This window comes from Phyllobates terribilis, unplaced genomic scaffold, assembly GCF_046119375.1.
Source record: "Phyllobates terribilis strain yellow unplaced genomic scaffold, ASM4611937v1 Scaffold_2__4_contigs__length_985480577, whole genome shotgun sequence".
Classification (NCBI taxonomy): Eukaryota; Metazoa; Chordata; class Amphibia; order Anura; family Dendrobatidae; genus Phyllobates; species Phyllobates terribilis.
In genome coordinates, this window is record NW_027362762.1 from 542,596,761 (window position 1) to 542,618,097 (window position 21,337).

Below are 21,337 nucleotides of genomic sequence, written 5' to 3' on the forward strand. Positions count from 1 at the left end.
TATATATATATCTATATATATATATATATATATATATATATATATATATATATATATATATATATGTGTATATTAATCATGCTGGTAACTGCCTGCCTGTGTATGATGTAGTAGTAATTCAGATGTGATTTCTACATTTACATGTAAAAGTGATCATTAGCATGGTGTTCCTTCCCCTCATCATTCAGTGGATCAGATGTGATTTCTATGTATACAGATGATCTATATGTTGATAACTGACTGCCTGTGTATGGTGTTCCTTTTCCCCATCGAGTACATGCTTTCTATATGGAGTATTTCTTGTTTCTCCCTTGTTAGCTCTGCACCTGCCCCATGTAATCTGTAATTAATATGAAGTTTGTGTAAGATGTATCTGTGTCTTTTTTTGTGCACCTATAGATGACACATTTCTCAGCCTTGTACAAATCCCAGCCAGTCTCTCATGTAAAAGCAGCAGGAGGAGGAGGAGACAGGATAGGAGGAGCAAAGGCTGCATCTTATTTATTTATTTCTCTCTGTCTCGCTCCCTTTCTCTAAATGCTTAAGGTGAAGAGTGCAGAACAAGCCGATCCCAACACATGGTTTAATCCTGCTCTGTCCCAGGAGGAGAAAGACCCAGAGAGCGAGGGAGCAAGAGAGAGACTCCCAAAGAGAGAGAAGAGAGGAACGTCTTCCTTCCCAGCACTGGCAAGCAGGTGTGAAGCCCCCCTCCTCACACCCAGCCTGCTACTATTCCTTCTCTATCAGTGAGGGATCCCCTGCTGATCCCCAGCCTTTTCTGTGGACTCCTAGCTCAAGAATTGGGGGTAACGCACCCCATTAATTTCTCACTGGCTATCTCTACAATGACAATGTGTCTTTCTGCGCCTTTTTCCGAAACCGCAGCATGTCCCCACGTGTGGCTCTGGATTGTAATAGGGGGGCACAAGTGAGCATTTTGGGAAGGGGCCGGCGCATTACTATCTGACTGGGGCAAATAATACCCAAAATCACAAAGGTATCATCTGGAACCACCCCGGAATCAAGAATTGTGAAGAGGAGGGGAGAGGAGCAATGATATTCTTATTAAAGGGTGACCTATAAATTAAAAAGGGGAGACTTTGCACTTCCCCCTCTACCCAGCCTCCACCCATCAAATTTTGGGGTTGGAAGAATTGTTCGCTTTGAATTTTAATAGGATTTTCTTTTTTTTTTCTTCATCTATAGAACATCTGTTGCTGCAAAAGACACCTCTTTGGACAGATTTCAAACACACCTTCCTTTTTAATGCACAGAAATCTCATTATAGATCATATCTGGAATTTACATTTTTGGCAAAATTGCTGTGCTGTATTAACCCTAAATATCCACGCTAGGGAACGACTGCTTATGATATCTCTAGCAGAAATCCCATCATTAATGCACAATGGAGCTTAATGTTATAACCTGCTGACATCTAAAATATGTTTTTTCCAGTTCACCTTAATCTGTGTGCAGCCATTTATCAGTGGATTACTATTAGCTGTTTGCTACCTGCTTCTGCAGTCTGTTGTTCTATTGAAATTAGTTTTCTGTAATTATTACAATTGGGTAAGCATTTGGCAGACAATATAGGCTCTGACTTTCCAGTTCTTCCTGATATGTGAACCCTTGTTGCAAACAGTGGACTGAATTTCTGTGCAACTATTCCTTGTTAGATCATTAAATAGTAAAATATCTTTTTTTTCTGCAAATTATTAACTTGCCCTTCCTAATAATTACAATGTTTGCCAATGTCTGGAACATTCATTAGATTAGCCCCTTCTTTAATCTGACCATTGGTTCTGATTTTGCCGGTTCAGACTGACTTACATCAATTTTTTTGAATAATTCATTGGCTTGTCTCTAGGTGAGCCTTTTCTCGTAGTCAGATAGTTCTCCCTAAACTTACATATTTTTGGCTTAGAAATTTACTGCCTCTTTGCACTCAAGACTTCTTTCTGGATGACGATTTTCAAATGCGGATTTAAGTGCTATTTTTGTTGAGGACAGAAGGGAATTTTTGAGAGGAAGTGATGGAGAAATTGGAAGCTGAATCAGATGTAGAGCCTCAGGGTCGCCCTCGTTCTTGCACCTGGCCACCACTTCCCGAAGGCTCTGTGGATTTGCCCTTGCCTCCCCCTGGCCTTGATCCAGGGCAGATGCGAAAAGCCAAAAGTTCACGCAGGAATGCCTGGGGTAACTTGTCTTATGCTGATCTCATCACCAAGGCCATAGAGAGCTCACCAGAGAGACGTCTGACCCTTTCTCAAATCTACGACTGGATGGTGCGATTTGTACCCTACTTCAAAGATAAGGGTGATAGCAACAGCTCTGCGGGTTGGAAGGTGAGAATTCTTCATTGGGTTTATTAATTTCATAATGTGATCTAATATTAATAGGGATGAGGTAAGTGTATTAGAAATAGGAAATTGTAAAGGGTGGTGTGAGGTCCTGAAAAGTGAAGAATATGGAAAAGACAACAAATAATGGATACGAGTGTCATGAGAGATTATAGGATTGATTTATACTATTGTGTTCCCACTAGACTTGTGAATATAAGGAGAAATATATTTTTGTCAACAGCTAAAATTTTTGGACTAATGTAGCTTAACTATTAACCATTGAAACAAGGTATTTGATGGGTGAGTTTTTGCAAGAAATTGAACTAGATATGGGGCAATAAATAATGTATTTAATATAAATATCATGAATATGTCTGTGTAATATATTAATGCATGGATTGACAAGGATGTATGGATATTTCAAGATCCAGGTAAGTGAATAGAAGTGAACCATATATAGAAAGCATAATCTCATATATTGGAAGCATAATCTCATTTAATATCCCCAGGGACAGGTGAATGCTCAATTATCCGACCATTTAATTTCTGGAAGTTATAGGATGATGATATATACCTTCAGAGAGAACAATGCAATGATTTGAAATATAGCTACAGTGCTAGTCGCATAATTAAGAGTCTAATGTCTACATCATATGGAGATATACTGTACTTTTTTTTCTATGTATACCTTATGCTTGAGTATAAAGAATTTTTCCATTGAGTAGATCTTTAAGAACAATTACAACTTGTATATCAAAACCATTAATCTTTTCTATTAAGTAAAAGCACACTTTGGAAATCATCACACCTAGTAGTTAGAATATCAGGGTAAAGTTATCATCCTTCATGGCCAGTGTGAAACAACTGCATCTAAGCAATACTACTTCACCTTACTAGTTATCTTATTCTTGTGTCTTCAACATTTCATTTCCAACACTCTTCATTCCCTTAGTATACTTTTTACATGGATTCCTTTTTCTGTATTTACCCTTATACAATTTTTACAGATGTTTCTTTTAGGCTTGTACCCATTAGGCTGAATTTGCATCGGCATTGTGTATATGGGTATTCTTTTTCATGATAGGAGCAGAAAAAATAAATTATATCTGTGACAAATCCATCATGCTGTGGACACCTGTGGCATCCAATGGACCCCAGCCCAGGTTTCTGTAAATGTGCTTCAAGCATATATGTGAACACAGCCTTTTTTGGCTCCAGTTTAGTTTTATTGTGGAGACACTGGCATAGTCTACATGTCCATCATCTTAATTTTTCCTGATTGTGAATCTAGCAGAAAAGTGAGCAAAAGGGTGTGTAGTCTTATGAACCATGGCATAAACTGGAAACAGTTGGCTGCTGAGTTTCTTTCCCACAGTAGGGTGATATGGAAACATGGTAACTTACAGGTATAAAACTTTTCTGTCCAATGCTGTGAGAAGAAATAAACCAACATACACTTAGGCAATGATGCTTTTATTCTAGGATTCCAATAAATGATGTTATAACTTGCATTTGGTCTACAGCTAATGAGGTCCCCTTCCTAGAATGCTATGCTATCTTTGCAGTGGTATTAGGGTGCAATAACGAATGTGTTCCCATGTTTCTGACCACTTCAAATACTGGTGCTAAACTTCTAGTAATGTCCCTTGCAGTTTATAGCTCTCTACACTTACCACAAATTGAGGAGCAGTAAATGGATGCTCCTTCAGTACTGTTAGACTTTTAGAGTTGTAATATTCCTTGAGCAGTTATCAATACAGTTAAGGATATTCATTATGACCCTTGATTTATACATTTGCCATGGAAAACCATATGTAAAATGAACTTTTACAGCTAAATGTAAAAGAGCATAATGCAGGAAATATATTATTATATAGATTAGTTGCTCTTTTCTGAAACCATAGATTTTTTTTCTAAATAATTTATTTTTCATCCAGGTAGCACAGGATATGGCCTCTAAATGTAATTCATATTTGAATATGGAAAGTAGTGTAATCGAGCATTTCATAGTTTTCAGTAGATAGAAGCTTAAGATAAAGAAATCATTAAGCATAGATGGAATAGGATGGATTTTAATATGGATACTAAGAAAGTTTGCGCTTGAAGGTTAAAGACTTGTTAGTTGCTGTAAAGTATGAGCTATTTAAACCATATTGGAGGCTGCGATATAATTCCTTTTGCTGTTCTTTTTTTTTAAACTGTTATGAAATATCATGTGATGGTGGAAAACCCAAGCGATTCTAACATCACAAATTCACTTGTGAAACAAAAAAAGTGTTGGTAGAATAGCTAGCTGTGGGTATTTTTGGCATTTTAGGGACTGTAAATAACACAATTGACATTCTCCATTGGGTAAGCTCAAAAAACTAATTTTGTTGGTCTTGTTGGGTAAAGACACCATATTGTCTTGTCTTGACTTTCAAGCACTCGTATCATCTAGAGGTAAGTACTTTATATCTTGAACAAAAACAACCATATTCACTAAATTACAATTTGGTGATGACCCACTAAACAATAGACAGTTGGCACCAACATGAATTTTATATTTTTGTATCTTACACTTTGTCATCCTATAGACTTTTTCACAGATCTAAGCTGATGTTTTATCAGCATCATCTATGGCTGCCCCTTGTGTAAGGGAGGTTCTTGGATTTACATGCTGGACTATTCCTGGATTTGGTATTTATATTAAAAGTCCACAGTTGCCTTATTCATATCTTTAGAGAGTTTTTACATTTTTTTTTATAGTTTTTAGGTTCATTGATCATACATTTTGCTGTGTATACTACGGAAGCTGACTCGCCACAAGTCTTTTGTTTCTTAAGTTATAGTCGATATGTTATATGATCATCATATATGCATATCATTTCTTTCTACTTTTTTTTTTGATAAGTATAATTAAATAGACAGCGCACACCTGACACATGTGACTCAGGTAATTTTTCTGAAGCGCTATGCCATTTTACAATAATATACCAATACCTTCTTCTACTTTCGGAAATCTGTGTTTGACAAAGGTCCAAGGAGTTTGGACAAAAAGGTCACGTTTATTTTGGATTGCTCCTTAAAATCTAAAGTGCTATTTACTCGGAATAAAGAGTCGTATAAATTTGGATTAGGATCCTACTTTTGTCACCTCAAAAAGGCGAGTGATGTTGCTCTTGCTCTACCTTAGAATCAAATATATTTAGAAATAAATACCAGTTTTTCCACATTCATTACAGTAAAGGTGAAACAAATTATCTATTTTCCAGTAGTAATAAAGCTGGGTTTTTAGTTCCACCTATTGGAAGTAGCTATCCTTTAAGTCAATATCTGACCTTTCAATAAGCCTTGCAACATTTCTGAGCTCTTGTCTTTCAGTAAAGAACGGTGTTCTGGTTTTCTGGGGGAAAGGTAATTTTTCTACCCTTTTTCCAGGGAGCATTGCCTGGGTGTAAGTCTCCTCATGTCAGCAAGATACAACTCTAGCAGCTTGACTGAAGTGACCACGATGATTTGAAAATGACTTGTATATTCACATTGTAGAGTCCATCATAACCACTTGTGCATTGTGTGTTGAAGGAGATGACTCATTCATTTGCGGAGATTGTCTTTTTTTCCCTCTGTAGGGTGACAGAGTGCACAGGAGTTTGTCACTCCTAAGTAGATCAGTCTTGTAAGGATTTAGTGTTGCTTAATATTCTTTAACCAGCTTATCAGAGGCAGATCCTAGGCAGAGCGAATTAGTGACAATCATTCCTTTAAATGACAGATGGATGTATAGAAATATTGATCATCCCCAAAAGCCTACATAATAAAGATACCCTAATTATAAAGTAGAATAGTAGGTTCTGTAATAAATGTCTAGTAAACCTACCATTGTTTTAAGATTAGCAGGCAGTATTCTGTTCAGTGGCTATGTTGTATAGATTTCATCTGTTTATGAAAGACACCATTTAATTGTAAGTATAGACCAAACATACATTGATCACAGATACCCTCATGGTCTCAAGTTTATCACAGTTTTGTGTTATCCTGCCAGTACTGCCGTTTTGAATATAACACACAATCATGGTCATTTGACTTACTGCTATTGGCACCCCTTTGTTGGCGCATTCATATATTTTATTGAATTGACTTCATTAATTTTTTGTTCGAAAATCTGAAATACTTTCAATAAAAACAAAAAAGGAAAACGAAAGCCATAATATTAGAAACACATGCCTAAAATGGTAAAGGTGCCCCTCATGCCAAGACACTTGATTAAAACCTTGAACCCTTCCACATTTTCTTGAAACCCATCCTGACCAATTTGCTGTGTGGCAATGAACATTATGCTGCTCAAATGTACTGCTACTGTAAGGGAATACCATGACTCAAGTATTGTAGAGGCCTTCTTTGCATAATAATAACCTGGAGCTCCAAAGGTGTGACATTACCCAAATAAACTTCCGGCATTACCCCCAGCCGTGACCACCAGCTCGTCACCGGAAACCTTCACCATGCCACCGACTCTCCAGGGACCCCAACCTGAAGAGTCCCAAAAACTCTGCCAGGCCTTTTCCAAATTCCAAACACTATTGGAGGGTGCCATCTATTTGATGCACAGCCCCCCTAACACGATTTTCCACCAACTCCAAGAACCCCTTCACACCGCCAAGCTGAATTGATACCATTACAAAACGGAACTGTGCCTCTGTTCTAGCTGACACACACATAGGAAAAATAGGGCGGGCGGGACCTTTTCCTGATGTTGCACCGTGCCTTGAGTGCCACCCACCCTATTTATATGACCCTACAAAATGACCTAAAAATGCCCCCCCCCCCAGACCTCCTGCTTAAAATTTTGACCCTCATACCCTGCTACGTGCAAGACACTTAACCCCTGATGGCCCTGGAAAGCCGAGTCATGGCTCACTCTGCCCATGGCTTTGCTATGGCTCCGTTTTAACCTTTGTCATAAAAGAGTGTACTTGGTCTAAAACAATGTTTAAATAGAGAACATGTCATGTCCTATCTACTATCTACAATGTAGATTGTGAGCCTCATTGGGGACAGTGCCAATAATGTCTGTAAAATTGTCTGAATTGTAAAGTGCTGCGGAATATGTTGGCGCTATATAAATAAAAAATATTATTATTATTATTACACTGCCCCCATAGCATTGTTAGTGATGCAATGTGCATCACTAATAAGCTTTTTTCATTAAAATTGGTGGTAATATAATGAGTATAGAGCATTTTAAATACTTATATCCTACCTTCTCGTTTTTAGTCATAGGGGTGTGATCCTGGTATTCAGTCAGAGGTGTCGCCACAGTGCCAGCCCTGACTGAATGCTGCACCCGCCCCTGACTGAATACCAGGATCACACCCCTATGACTAAAAACGAGAAGGTAGGATATAAGTATATAAAATGTTATAGACTCATTATATTACCACCAACTTTAATGAAAAAAGCGTGTTAGTAATGCACATTGCATCACTAACAATACTATGGGGGCCGTGTAGATAGTAGATAGGACATGACAGGTTCCCTTTAAAGTAACATCCACATGAATTCCGGGATTTCCTATAAAAAGCCCAAGGCATCACACTGCTTTCAATTGATTGCCTTAATCCCACAGCACATCTTAGTGCCATCACTTTCCCATGTGAGCAATGCACATACACTCATAGCGAGCAACAAGTTTGCAGAACCCTTCTCCAGCTGCTAATTTGTTAGACCACAGCCCTGCGAACCTCCTTATACCTTCCCACAGACTCTTTTGATTAGTAGGCATGACGTCATATTGTGCATGCATTGATAACACGTATGGCAATGCGTCAGGTTTACTAATACGAAGGGGCAACAAGGATGCCAGCAGATAGGAAGAAGTTGGAAAGCCTCTGGTCAAGTGACCACAGACTACTAATGTGCCTGCTGAACCGGGGTCCTATGAATCTTTTTGCTCAACTTTAATAGTGACCCACATGATGTTTAAGAAGACATGATTCATTAGACCAGGCCACCTTTTCCAATTGCTCCATGGCCCAGTTCTTATACTCAAAAAGCCCATTGTAGATACTTTTGTTGGGATGGAGGTCTGCATGAACAGTCTGAGTGGTCTTCTTCCACATAGCACCATATGCAGAAAGCTGTGATGCACTGTATGTTCTGAAGCCTTTCTATAACGGCCAACATTAACATTTTCAACAACTTATGTTACAGTGGCTCTTCTTTCAGATCTGACCACATGGGCCAGCCTTCTATCCACACATGCATCAATGAGCCATGAGCACCTTATCACCTCTTCACCAGTTGGCCTTACTTGGACTATTTTTAGGTGTTACTTATCACTGCATACTGGAACACCGATACCAAAACATCACAATTTAGCCCTTGCCATTCGCTCAGATCTGTACACATGCCATGTTTTTTTGTTTTTAGCACATGAACTTCAAGATGAATTACATTTGCAACCTATTGTATCCCAAAGCTTGACAGGTGCCATTATCATGATATAATAAATATCATTCACTACCTTGGAGTGGTTTAAGGCTAGGGCTATACAGCGACTTTGGCCACAACACTGGTCGCGTGACCAAAGATTTCTATGTGCCACTGCTATATTGCAGCGCAGTACAAATGAGTTGGATGAGGGTACTGCGACAAGCAGTTTGCAAAAAATCAGACCCAGTTGGATTTTTTGTGATTTACTTGATGTTGTCACTGTACCCTTCATGCAGCAATGTGACCCCATTCACTTGTATTGCGCTGCCATGTGACATCAACACATAGATGTAATAGCAACACCTGTGTCATAGCCAAAGTTGCCATGTAGCCCTAGCCTTATTGTTATGGCTGATCAATGTATTTCTATGAATACTTGGTGGCATTATACGTACATATGTTTCCACAGAAATTATGCAAGCACTATTCTCCACTTTGTGCCATTGCAATTGTGCCTTGGCATGATCTAGCTTTGATCTCAAATGTTCCACTTCACAGTTTTCACATCAACAGGTAAAGGTGGTCACTTAATCTTTGAATGGTATCATTTAAAAGTGAAGGAAATAATTATTTGATCTCTTGCTGTTTTTGTAAGTTTGCCCACTGACAAAGACATGAACAGTCTATAATTTTAAGGGTAGGTTAATTTTAACATTGAGAGATAGAATATCCCCCCAAAAAATCCAAGAAAATCACATTGTACAAATTAGATATATTTATTTGCATTTTGCAGTGAGAAATAAGTATTTGATCCCCTACAAACCATTATGAGTTCTGACTCCTACAGACCAGTTAGACGCTCCTAATCAACTCGTTACCTGTGTTAAAGACAGCTGTCTTACATAGTCACCTGTATAAAAGACTCCTGTCCACAGACTCAATTAATCAGTCAGATTCTAACCTCTACAACATGGGCAAGACCAAAGAGCTTTCTAAGGATGTCAGAGGCAAGATTATAGACCTGCACAAAGCTAGAATGGGCTACAAAACCATAAGTAAAACGCTGGGTGAGAAGGAGACAACTGTTGGTGCAATAATAAGAAAATGGAAGAAATACAAAATGACTGTCAATTGACATCGATCTGGGGCACCATGCAAAATTTCACCTCGTGGGATATCCTTGATCATGAGGAAAGTGAAAGATCAGCCTAAAACTACACGGGGGGGAACTTGTTAATGATCTCAAGGCAGCTGGGACCACAGTCACCATGAAAACCATTGGTAACACATTATGCCTTAAAGGTTTAAAATCCTGCAGTGCCCGCAAGGTCCACCTGCTCAAGAAGGCACATGTGCAGGCCCGTCTGAAGTTTGCCAATGAACACCTTGATTATTCCGTTATTGGGAGAAGGTGCTGTGGTCAGATGAGACAAAAATGTAGCTCTTTGGCATTAACTCAACTTGCCTTGTGTGGAGGAAGAGAAATACCTTTGACCCAAAGAACACTGTCCCCACTGTCAAACATGGAGGTGGAAACATTATGTTTTCGGGGTGCTTCTCTGCTAAGGGCACAGGACTACTTTACCACATCAATGGGAGAATGGATGGAGCCATGTACCGTAAAATCCTGAGTGACAACCTCCTTCCCTCCGCAAGGACATTAAAAATGGGTCGTGGCTGGGTCTTCCAGCAAGACAATGACCCAAAACATACAGCCAAGGCAACAAAGAAGTGGCTCAAAAAGAATCACATTAAGGTTATGGAGTGGCCTAGCCAGTCCCCAGACCTTAATCCCATAGAAAACGTATGGAGGGAGTTGAAGCTCCGAGTTGCCAAGCGACAGCCTCAAAATCTGAATGATTTAGAGATGATCTGCAAAGAGGAGTGGACCAAAATTCCTCCTGACATGTGCACAACCCTCATCATCAACTGCAAAAAAACATCTGACTGCTGTGCTTGCCAACAAGAGTTTTGCCACCAAGTATTAAGTGTTGTTTGCCAGAGGAATCAAATACTTATTTCTCACTGCAAAATGCAAATAAATTTATCTAATTTATACAATATGATTTTCTTGTTTTCTTTTTGGATATTCTATCTCTCAATGTTAAAACTAACCTACCCTTAAAATTATAGACTGTTCATGTCTTTGTCAGTGGGCAAACTTACAAAAACAGCAAGGGATCAAATAATTATTTCCTTCACTGTATAGTGTGCTGAGAAGGATTGTCCATTTTGTATATACAGGTGCTTCTCACTAAATAAGAATATCATCAAAAAGTTAATTTATTTCACTCCTTCAATACAAAAAGTGAAACTCATATATAAAATAGAGTCATTACAAACAGAGTGATCTATTTCAAGTGTTTATTTCTGTTAATGTTGATGATTATGGCTTACAGCCAATGAAAACACAAAAGTCATCTGAGTAAATTAGAAAAAGTAACAAAAAACACCTGCAAAGGCTTCCTAAGCATTTAAAAAGGTCCCTTAGTCTGTTTCAATAGGCTCCACAATCATGGGGAAGACTGCTGACTTGACAGATGTCCCGAAGGTAGTCATTGACTCACTGCACAAGGTCCCATAGTTCCAATTTTCATTTGGAAATCAAGGTCCCAGAGTCTGGAGGAAGAGTGGAGAGGCACACAATCCAAGCTGCTTGAGGTCTAGTGTGAAGTTTCCACAATCAGTGATGGTTTGGGGAGCTATGTCATCTGCTGGTGTAGGTCCACTGTGTTTTATCAAGACCAAAGTCAGTGCAGCCATCTACCAGGAAATTTTAGAGCACTTCATGCTTCCCTCTGCCAACAAGCTTTTTGGAGATGGATGTTTCATTCTCCAGCAGGACTTGGCACCTGTCCACACTGCCAAAAGTACCAATACCTGGTTTACACAACAGTATCACTGTGCTTGATTGGCCAGCAAACTCACCTGACCTTAACCCATAGACAATCTATGGACTATTGTCAAGAAGAAGATGAGAGACACCAGACCCAACAATGCCGACAAGCTGAAGGCTGCTATCAAAGCAATCTGGGCTTCCATAACACCTCAGCAGTGCCACAGGCTGATCGCCTCCATGCCACGCCACATTGATGCAGTAATTGATGCAAAAGGAGCCCCGACCAAGTATTGAGTGCATTTACTGAACATACATTTCAGTAGGCCAACATTTCGGATTTTAAAAACCTTTTTCAAGCTGTTATAAAGTATTCTAATTTACTGAGATAATGACTTCTGTGTTTTCATTGGCTGTAAGCCATAATCATCAACATTAACAGAAATAAACACTTGAAATAGATCACTCTGTTAGTAATGACTCTATATAATATAGGAGTTTAACTTTTTGTATTGAAGAACTGAAATAAATTAACTTTTTGATGATATTCTAATTTAGTGAGATGCACCTGTATAAGTGCAAAGGGTCAACAGTTTCTATTATTTCTTCCTCAGTTCTTGGGAAGTGGATAGATTTACTATACAATACTGGCAGCTTTAAATTCCCAGTATCTTTCCTGCTGTCCACCAGCAGAATACATGCTGTAAAGGGAACCTTTCAGTAGCATTAATCAGACACTGCATTATTGCGTTATTGCATCTGTGGATGTTTTCCTCTGAAATGCTGCTTTTTAGAGAGAAAAAACATACATGGTTGCAATAATGCAGCCAGTGTCTGATTCATGCTGCCCATGGTTCTGACAGCATGAATCTACTGTCATATTCTGTTTATGATCGTAGTGTTGAGGGGCGTACATAGAAATCATAGCAGAAGTCCTAATTGGGCCCCACCACAAAAAAAACACAGAAGAGCATATTCCACAACTTTGTGGTCCTTATGAAGTAGTTTTGCCCTCATTGAAGCCCCTTAGTGTTCCCACACTTCATGGCCGCCATAAAGTATGATGCCAACAAAAGTGCCCTGCAAACACAGTAAGATATCCCCACAATGAATTCCTCCACAGTATCCTCCCACATGCACAGTAGAATGGCCGTACAATACCCGCCCGCAAAGCATGATACCCCCACAGTGACCCCAACACAGTATGATGGCCCCCATAGTCCCCCACACACTGTATGATGACCCTCCATTCAATATCGTGGCTCTCCATACATTATAGTGGCCCCCACACAACCCTCTACATTGTATAATGACCTGCACATATTATAATGGCACACACTAGTCCTCCAAAAGTATAATGGTTCCCTACATAGCCCTCCAGAGAGTATAATGGCCCCTACACAACCCTCCACTTAGTACAATGGCCCCCATATAGCCCTCCAGAGTATAATGGCCCCCACACAACCCTACAAGCAATATATTGGCTACCACACAGCCATGAAAATAGTGTGATGCACAACCAAATAGTATGATGGCCCCCATAGAGCACTCCAAATAGTATGATGGCCCCCATAGAGCACTCCAAATAGTATGATGGCCCCCAGATACATTCCAAATAGCATGATTGTCCCCCCCCCCAAGTAGCATGATGGCCCCCACATAGTGCTCCAAATAGCATGATCCCCCCCCCCTTAAATAGTATGATGCCCCACAAAGTACTTATTGATTTAAAAAAATGAATACTCACCCCTCCCTGTTCCCCCACTGATCTGGTCTGCACTGCTTGGCACAGCGGTCGTGATGTTGTGTCTGTTACGCTGAGACGTCAGACACACTGGGAGAATGTAGGAGCGTCGGCTGACCCTCCCTCTTCCATCATTGTTTTTAACTATATCTGCATCCAGTATGCAGACACAGTTGAAAGTCGGTCAGGGGGCCGTTTGCCAGCACTGGCACCGGATCCCACAGACCCTCGGGCTCCATGGCGACCGTGTGCTCTGCAGCTATTACCGGTACACCACTGGGAGTGAACATTCCATTGCAGATTATGTACAGCCTTAACAAGAGTTTATTAGTAACAAAAATCGCCAAAACTGACTGTTACTTTGTGGAAGGTAAATGTTTACTTGTGCAAATCAATACAGAATTCTATTAATAACATTTTAGGGAATTGCTATATTGGCTCTTAAAGGGCTATTTTCCATCTCGGTTATTCACAGCAACTATGTATACTTTTCCCAAAATTCAGGAGTAAAAGAAACAGTGTATCTTGGTGTGCTGCTTACGTCAGTGGTAGTGTAGCAGCAGCCTACTCGCATGTTCTCTAAATCCCAGCTACCTCTGCTTGTCACTTATACACAGGTTTTCCAGTCTCAGCCACCCCTTTAGTATGCAACAATGACAATTATTTAAAAGCTGTCTTCTCAGGTATACATGATATATGGCTCTTTGTAAAAGTAGTATTACTGCACAGTGTTGGCTTTGTGTCCTCAAAGCCTTGCAGGTATAATGAGATTTTCTCAGTCACCTTTTTTTACTAGTTCTTCTAGGGGAAGCCTATATGTATATGTGACGTAGACTAAAAATGTAGCATTCACAAAGCCCAAGTGCTGGGGAAACTATATTGGAGATTGTATATTGTCCGCTATTAAATTAGTTACTTGAGATAGATGAAAATAGACTAAATACAGTTCCTGAAAGTCTACTCTTCTCAAAGTCAGTGAAAGAGATCAGCATAAGCTAAAAGTTGGGTAAGAATATCAGAGTGCTAAAAGTGAGCCTGAATCCATATTTTATAATATAATCTGCATACATTAGAAAATAGTTCTCTTAGACCTGATGAGGATGGTGTACTTACTTTGAACACTGTACATCAGAATGTCTGTATAATCCTATTTGAAAGTTCCCATATCTGATATGTAATGTTTTTTGGTGCAGCTTATTGTAATATCAGAATTAAGCAGTCATTTTCTGACATGGATTGACAATGTAGGAAAAGGATTTGTATAAATTAGGGCATACAGCAACCATTCCTTTAATAATTTCAGCATGGATTATTACAGGACACGACTAACACAAATACACCTTAGTGGGCATCCATGACAGTATTAACCAATCCCAATCACAGTCCCTCCAGTATAAGCCTACAGCTGTTGTATTCTCCAACACGAACAATAATGATTTCCAGAACAAAAGGTCTCTAAAGAGGGTATAAACACCTTTGACATTGCTCAGATATTTCTTTTATTGGATAATTCTAACAATATTCTATTTAAGATGGCCGAGAAAATGAATGACAATTTTCTCAATATATGTCTCATTTCCAATGACAGAAAACTCTTAAGAAGTACCAAAGATATTTAACGCAGATCTGTAATCAGCTTTCACATCACAGACTGCATTTATTAATAATAGATGTCTTAGACTTGATGGGACAGGTGTACTTACTTTGAAATAAGTGTCAAAATAGCTGTATGATCATTATAGAATGTATACATTCCATCCAGATCTCACACTGCTTAGTACAAGGTGCACTTGTCAGTCAGTCAGGCTGGGTGGGTGGAGGTTGAATACACTCTTTATGTAGACTTTATAAATGCTCATTTTAATATTGGGAATATACAGCCATTCTGGCATGGATTTTCATGGAACAGACCTGTTTAACAATGTATGTATACAGCGTGTATGTTGAAATCTAGTCCTCTTCCCCTCTGAAGGGGCTATTTGCATCTTGAAATCTGGTCACAGATCCTCTTTGAGGTCTCTGTCCGACATCACACACTTTACCTATGTGATTTTCCTTAAGGTGTGTAGCTATTTGAGAAGATTGACATATCTCTATGCGGACTATGACATATCTCGGTAAGGATTATTAATGATAGTTAGAGAAAATTAGTCTGACCACATGTGTTAAAATAGAGATTAGAAGAAAATGTACTTGTTTTTTTTTCATATCTAAACCACCAAATGAGTTTTTTTCTGAAGTTATATTGAAATAATATATATTACTTTTAGGCTATGTTCAGACATGGTGTTTTTGCTGCGGATTTGTGATGCAGATTCCACACAGCAAATCTGCAAAAAATTTCAGTAAATGTTTATGGAGTTTTTTAAAACACCATCCACGTTACAGAAAGTGTTCACATGGAGAAATGAATATGCTCATTATGTTGCAGAAATACTGCAGATTTTTACTGTGGGTAAATTTCCCTTTTGGCCTTTCCCTTATGGCTTTCAAGCTTACAAAGAAAGCATCAAAACAAAATTATTATAAAAAAACCCTTTGCAGTCGATGAACTATATTACACATCATGGTGAGAAGCTACAGGATGATGGGTTTCCTCAATGCCCGGTCATAAGATTGTACACATGCTTCCGACATAATTGACAAGTATTTGCGTTATATGCACATCTGTCCAAATGTATTATTGCTGGGTTTTTCTCCGCGTGACTCTGACTAATTGAATTCTTCCTGTTTTTGGTGACTGTGAACCTTCCCTATGAGAAGACAAATTGGCTTCTCTCCCATTGTCCTCAGCTTACTTCTCCTCTTTTTCTTTCTTTTTTGATTCTCAGTTCTCGCCTTGTCAGTAAGGTAGTAACTGGGTTTGGTTTTTTGGCTCTGGATTTGTTTAATCCAGATCCGGCTTCTCTGGTTTCACCTGTTCATTGGGTGGATCAGACATCTTTCTCTTAAGGATTTCAGACTACTACAGGTCCCATAGGCAGCCACTTACTATATTTCATTGGATCTGAAATTCCATCCTGACATGATTAGGCCCTTTCTTTCTGATAACTGGACTGGAGGAATCTTACATAAAAGCTATGTTCATGGGGGTCCTGCTTGGTGCTGGGGATATTTATTATAACCAAACAGCGCCACCATAGTATACATTTTGACAGGTATTATATCCAAGAAAATAGGCCATTCATTTCTGTATATAAATCTGAACCATAGTTTGAAAAATATTCTGGGAGGTCCCATAGATTCCAATAACATGTGTAGCATTGTTTACTGCTGATAGTGACATGTATTATATATGTCGTTCATTCATCTTCCCATTTAAAAACACTTTATCATCCAACACTTCTAGCACAAATATTCCTTAACTTTTCAGGGTAGTAAAAGATTGTAAAGATGTACGGCCCCCTGATGCATAATAACGTGTGTATATGTACCATTCAGTGTATTTGTCTATCCCCACTGGAAACTATAATGGCTACTAATAGGCTACTAACGGTGGTGCAGTCTCTTCCTAGACAGCCGTGTTGGTTTCTGTATTTCCTATCTGGACATGCCGGTTACTAAGAGTGGCTGCTGAGGTGTTTCTTTATGAAAGCGGACCTCCTTCAAAGCAGCTGAGAGTTACACACATGGTCAAAATTGTTGGTACCCCTCTTTTAATAAAAGAAAAACCCACAATGGTCACAGAAATAACTTGAATCTGACAAAAGTAATAATAAATTAAAAATCTATGAAAATGAACAAATGAAAGTCAGACATTGCTTTTCAACGCTTCTTCCACAGAATGAAAAAAAAAAATTAAACTCATGAAATAGGCCTGGACAGAAATGATGGAACCCCTCAAAATAATGTGACAAAAGGGACATGTTTAATCAAGTTGTGTCCACTAATTAGCATCACAGGTGTCTACAATCTTGTAATCAGTCGGTGGGCCTGTATATAGGGATACAGATACTCACTGTACTGTTTGGTGACATGGTGTGTACCACACTCAACATGGACTAGGGGAAGCAAAGGAAAGCGTTGTCTCAGGAGATTAGAAAGAAAATTATAGACAAGCATGTTAAAGGTAAATGTTATAAGACCATCTCCAAGCAGCTTGATGTTCCTGTGACTACAGTTGCACATATTATTCAGAAATTTAAGATCCATGGGACTGTAGCCATCCTTCCTGGACGTGGCCGCAGGAGGAAAATTGATGACAAATCAAAGAGACGGATAATACGAATGGTAACAAAAGAGCCCAGGATAACTTCTAAAGAGATTAAAGGTGAACTTCAAGCTCAAGGAACAGCAGTGTCAGATCGCACTATCCGTCGTTATTTGATCCAAAGTAGACTTCATGGGAGACGACCAAGGAGAACACCAATGTTGAAAAAAATCATAAAAAAGCCAGACTGGAATTTGCCAAACTACATGTTTACAAGCCACAAAGCTTCTGGGAGAATGTCCTATGGTCAGATGAGACAAAAATGGAAGTTTTTGGCAAGACACATCAGCTCTATGTTCACAGATGGAAAAATGAAGCATATCAAGAAAAGAACACTGTCCCTACTGTGAAACATGGAGGAGGCTCTGTTATGTTCTGGGGCTGCTTTGCTGCGTCTGGCACAGGGTGTCTTGAATCTGTGCAGGGTACAATGAAATCTCAAGACTATGAAGGGATTCTAGAGAGAAATGTGCTGCCCAGTGTCAGACAGCTTGGTCTCAGTCGGAGGTCATGGGTCTTGCAACAGGATAATGAACAAAAACACACAGCTAAAAACACCCAAGAATGGGTAAGAGGAAAACATTGGACTATTCTGAAGTGGCCTTCTATGAGCCCTGACCTAAATCCTATTGAGCATCTTTGGAAAGAGCTGAAACATGGAAAAGGCAACCTTCAAACACGAGACAACTGGAGCAGTTTGCTCATGAGGAGTGGGCCAAAATACCTGTCGAGAGGTGCAGAAGTCTCATTGACAGTTACAGGAATCGTTTGATTGCAGTGATTGCCTCAAAAGGTTGTTCAACAAAATATTAAGTTAAGAAGAACCATCATTTCTGTCCAGGCCGATTTCATGAGTTTAATTTTTTTTAAATTCAGTGGAAGCAGGGTTGAAAAGCAAGGTCTGACTTTCATTTGTTCATTTTCATAGATTTTTAATTTATTTTTACTTTTGTCAGATTCAAGTTATTTCTGTGACCATTGTGCGTTTTTCTTTCATTAAACGAGGGGTACCAACACGTGTATAGTTCTTCAGCTCCAGACATCCAACACTGAACCATAAGACCTATTACAAATATCCGATATTACAGAGTACCAATAATAAAAATGCAGTGATCTATAAATTACCATTGAACCACAAATAATAAATTAATTAATAATCATCAATTATTGCTCAATAGTCATAGAATATCACTTAATTAATACAAATGCTCTACAAACAACTGTCAAAAAATCTTTAAAAACACCCCATTAAAAAACAAAATAGGCAGTGCGGTCATACGATGAGGTCAATCAAACAGCATAGTACAAAATCCATGATAATCAATACAGCAATATAAGAAGACAACAAAATAGGTGGATACTAAATATGTTGTGCATGAAGTGGTTAGAGAGTCATCATTATAAAGACATAGACCACAATAATGTCTTGAATGGACCACTCAACCACTGCCAATACAATTATCAGCATAGGTCCAAAAGAAAAAAAAGGGACCTCAAATAGAATTCCCACCAAACGCCGTATCAGTAGACCTATTGTCAAACATTGCTGAGTACCTCAAACCAAACGGTTGATATTCCTCTTTTCAGTCCGTGCTGGCAACTGTTCATATGTCGTGTCTCCCTCTTTGATGCCGGCTCCGGCGCTGAGCCCGCATATTTTCAGGCACATGACAGCTGATCTGGTCAGCTGTCACGTGCCCCTAACAGCTGTGGGTGGAATCGCGATTCACTCTGACAGCGGCAATCTCTGACAGCGGCGTTTAACATGCCTGTGCCAGAAGCGCGTCATAAGACCCCCCATCGGCGCCCCTGTCACATGATCGCGCGGCGCTGATGAGTTGGAATGACAACCCGGGGTCTGCATGAGACCCCTGTGGTTATCCGTGCCGATCTGCTATGAGCGCTGCCCTATGGCCATTCTGCTACACATAGCCCTGCTATGTGTAGCACAAGCGATCAGAAGATTGCAGCTTCAAATCTCTGAAAGGAAACTATTGAAGCAAGTGAAAGTAAAAAAAATGTTTTTAAAAATATAAAAAAATTAAAAAAAATATTAAAGTTCAAATCACCCCCCTTTTATCCCATTCAAAATAAGCCAATTAAAAAAAAAAGAAAAATACAGATATTTGGTATTGCCTCATTCAAAATATAAAAATAATTAATCCGATCGGTAAATGGCGCAACGAGAAAAATATCGAAACATCAGAATTGCGGTTTTTTGGTCGCCGCAACATTGCAATAAAATGCAATAACAGGCGATCAAAACATCGTATCTACACCAAAATTGTATCAATAAAAATGTCAGCTCGGTGCGCAATAAATCCAGCCCCCACCAAGCCCCAGATCCCAAAAATAGAGACGCTTCGGTTCTCGGAAAATGGCAATTTATTTATTTTTTTACAAAAACTTTGGATTTTTTTTTCACCATTTAAATAAAAAAAAAACTATACACGTTTGGTATCTACGAACATGGTAAATAAAAAAAAAAACAATTGTGGAATTGCACTTTTTTTTTCAATTTCACTTGGATTTTTTTGCTGTTTTCCAGTACACTAACGGAAAATGGCTCGGGGGTAAAGGGTTTAAAAACATTTTTATTACTTTTTACTCGAATTTGTAGTCCCCTTAAGGGACTTGAACCTTTGATTGTCTGATCGCTTATACAATTTAGAGCAATACCACATTATTGCTAGTGCCAAAAGTTTACTTGTCTATCATATGAGCATCGTCAGGATAGGCCTTGGGGTCTTCAGCAGACCCTTTTACATCATGGCAATTATTATAAGAGGGCTCTCCCAGGCGGCACACTGTAAATGCCGCTGTCACAGATTCACAGCGGTGTTTAACTTTCCAAGCCTGTTTTCACCTTTACCAGGCCAAATTTTACAATTCTGACAAGGTGTCACTTTATGAGGTAATAACTCTGGAACGCTTCAACGGATTCCACTGATTCTGAGATTGTTTTCTCGGGACATATTGTACTTCATGATAGTGGTAAAAATTTGTTTGATATTTTTTGTGTTTAAATTGGAAAAAAACGGAATATTGGTGAAAATTTTGCAGTTTTCAAACTTTTAATTTTTGTGGCCTTAAATCAGAGTTATGTCACACAAAATAGTTAATAAATAACATTTCCCCCATGTATAGTTTACATCAGCAAAATTTTTTTGTTAGGAAGTTACAGTATAAGGGTTAAAAATTGACCAGTGATTGCAAATTTTTTCCCAAAAAATTTACAAAACCATTTTTTCGGGACCACATAACATTTGAAGTGACTTTGAGGGGTCTATATGACAGAAAATAGTCAAAAGTGACACCATTCTAAAAACTGCACCCCTCAAGGTGCTCAAAACTACATTCTGAAAGTTTTATTAACCCTACAGGTACTTCACAGGAATTTTTAGAATGTGGAAGAAAAAAATTAACATTTAACTTTTTTTCCCAAAATTTTACTTTAGACCCAATGTTTTCTATTTTTGCAAGGGTAACAGGAAAAAATGGACCCCAAAATTTGTTGTGCAATTTCTTCTGAGCATGCTGATACCCCATATGTGGGGGAAAACCACGGCAAAAGCACAGCAGGAATTGGATGGGAAGGAGCACTATTTGACTTTTTGAATGCAAAATTTGCTGGAAAAATTAGCGGAAAAATGTCACATTTGGAGAGCCCATGATGTGCCTAAACAGTAGAAACTCCACTACAAGTGACACCATTTTGAAAACTAGACCCATCAGGGAACTTATCTAGATGTGTGGTGAGCACATTGAACACACAGGTGCTTCACAGAAGT

The 21,337-nt window shown here is 38.9% G+C and overlaps 1 protein-coding gene across 1 annotated transcript in view; it reads left to right on the top strand.

Annotated features, from left to right (window-relative positions):
• The first annotated feature begins 471 nt into the window (after positions 1-471).
• The window catches only part of FOXO6 (forkhead box O6), a 165,217-nt gene continuing 144,351 nt past the window's right edge, over positions 472-21,337 (top strand). Inside the window, exon 1 of the mRNA XM_073666389.1 lies at positions 472-2,345. Within this exon, the coding sequence (XP_073522490.1) occupies positions 2,034-2,345 (312 nt within the window). The 5' untranslated portion in view covers positions 472-2,033. The remainder of the gene's footprint in view (positions 2,346-21,337) is intronic.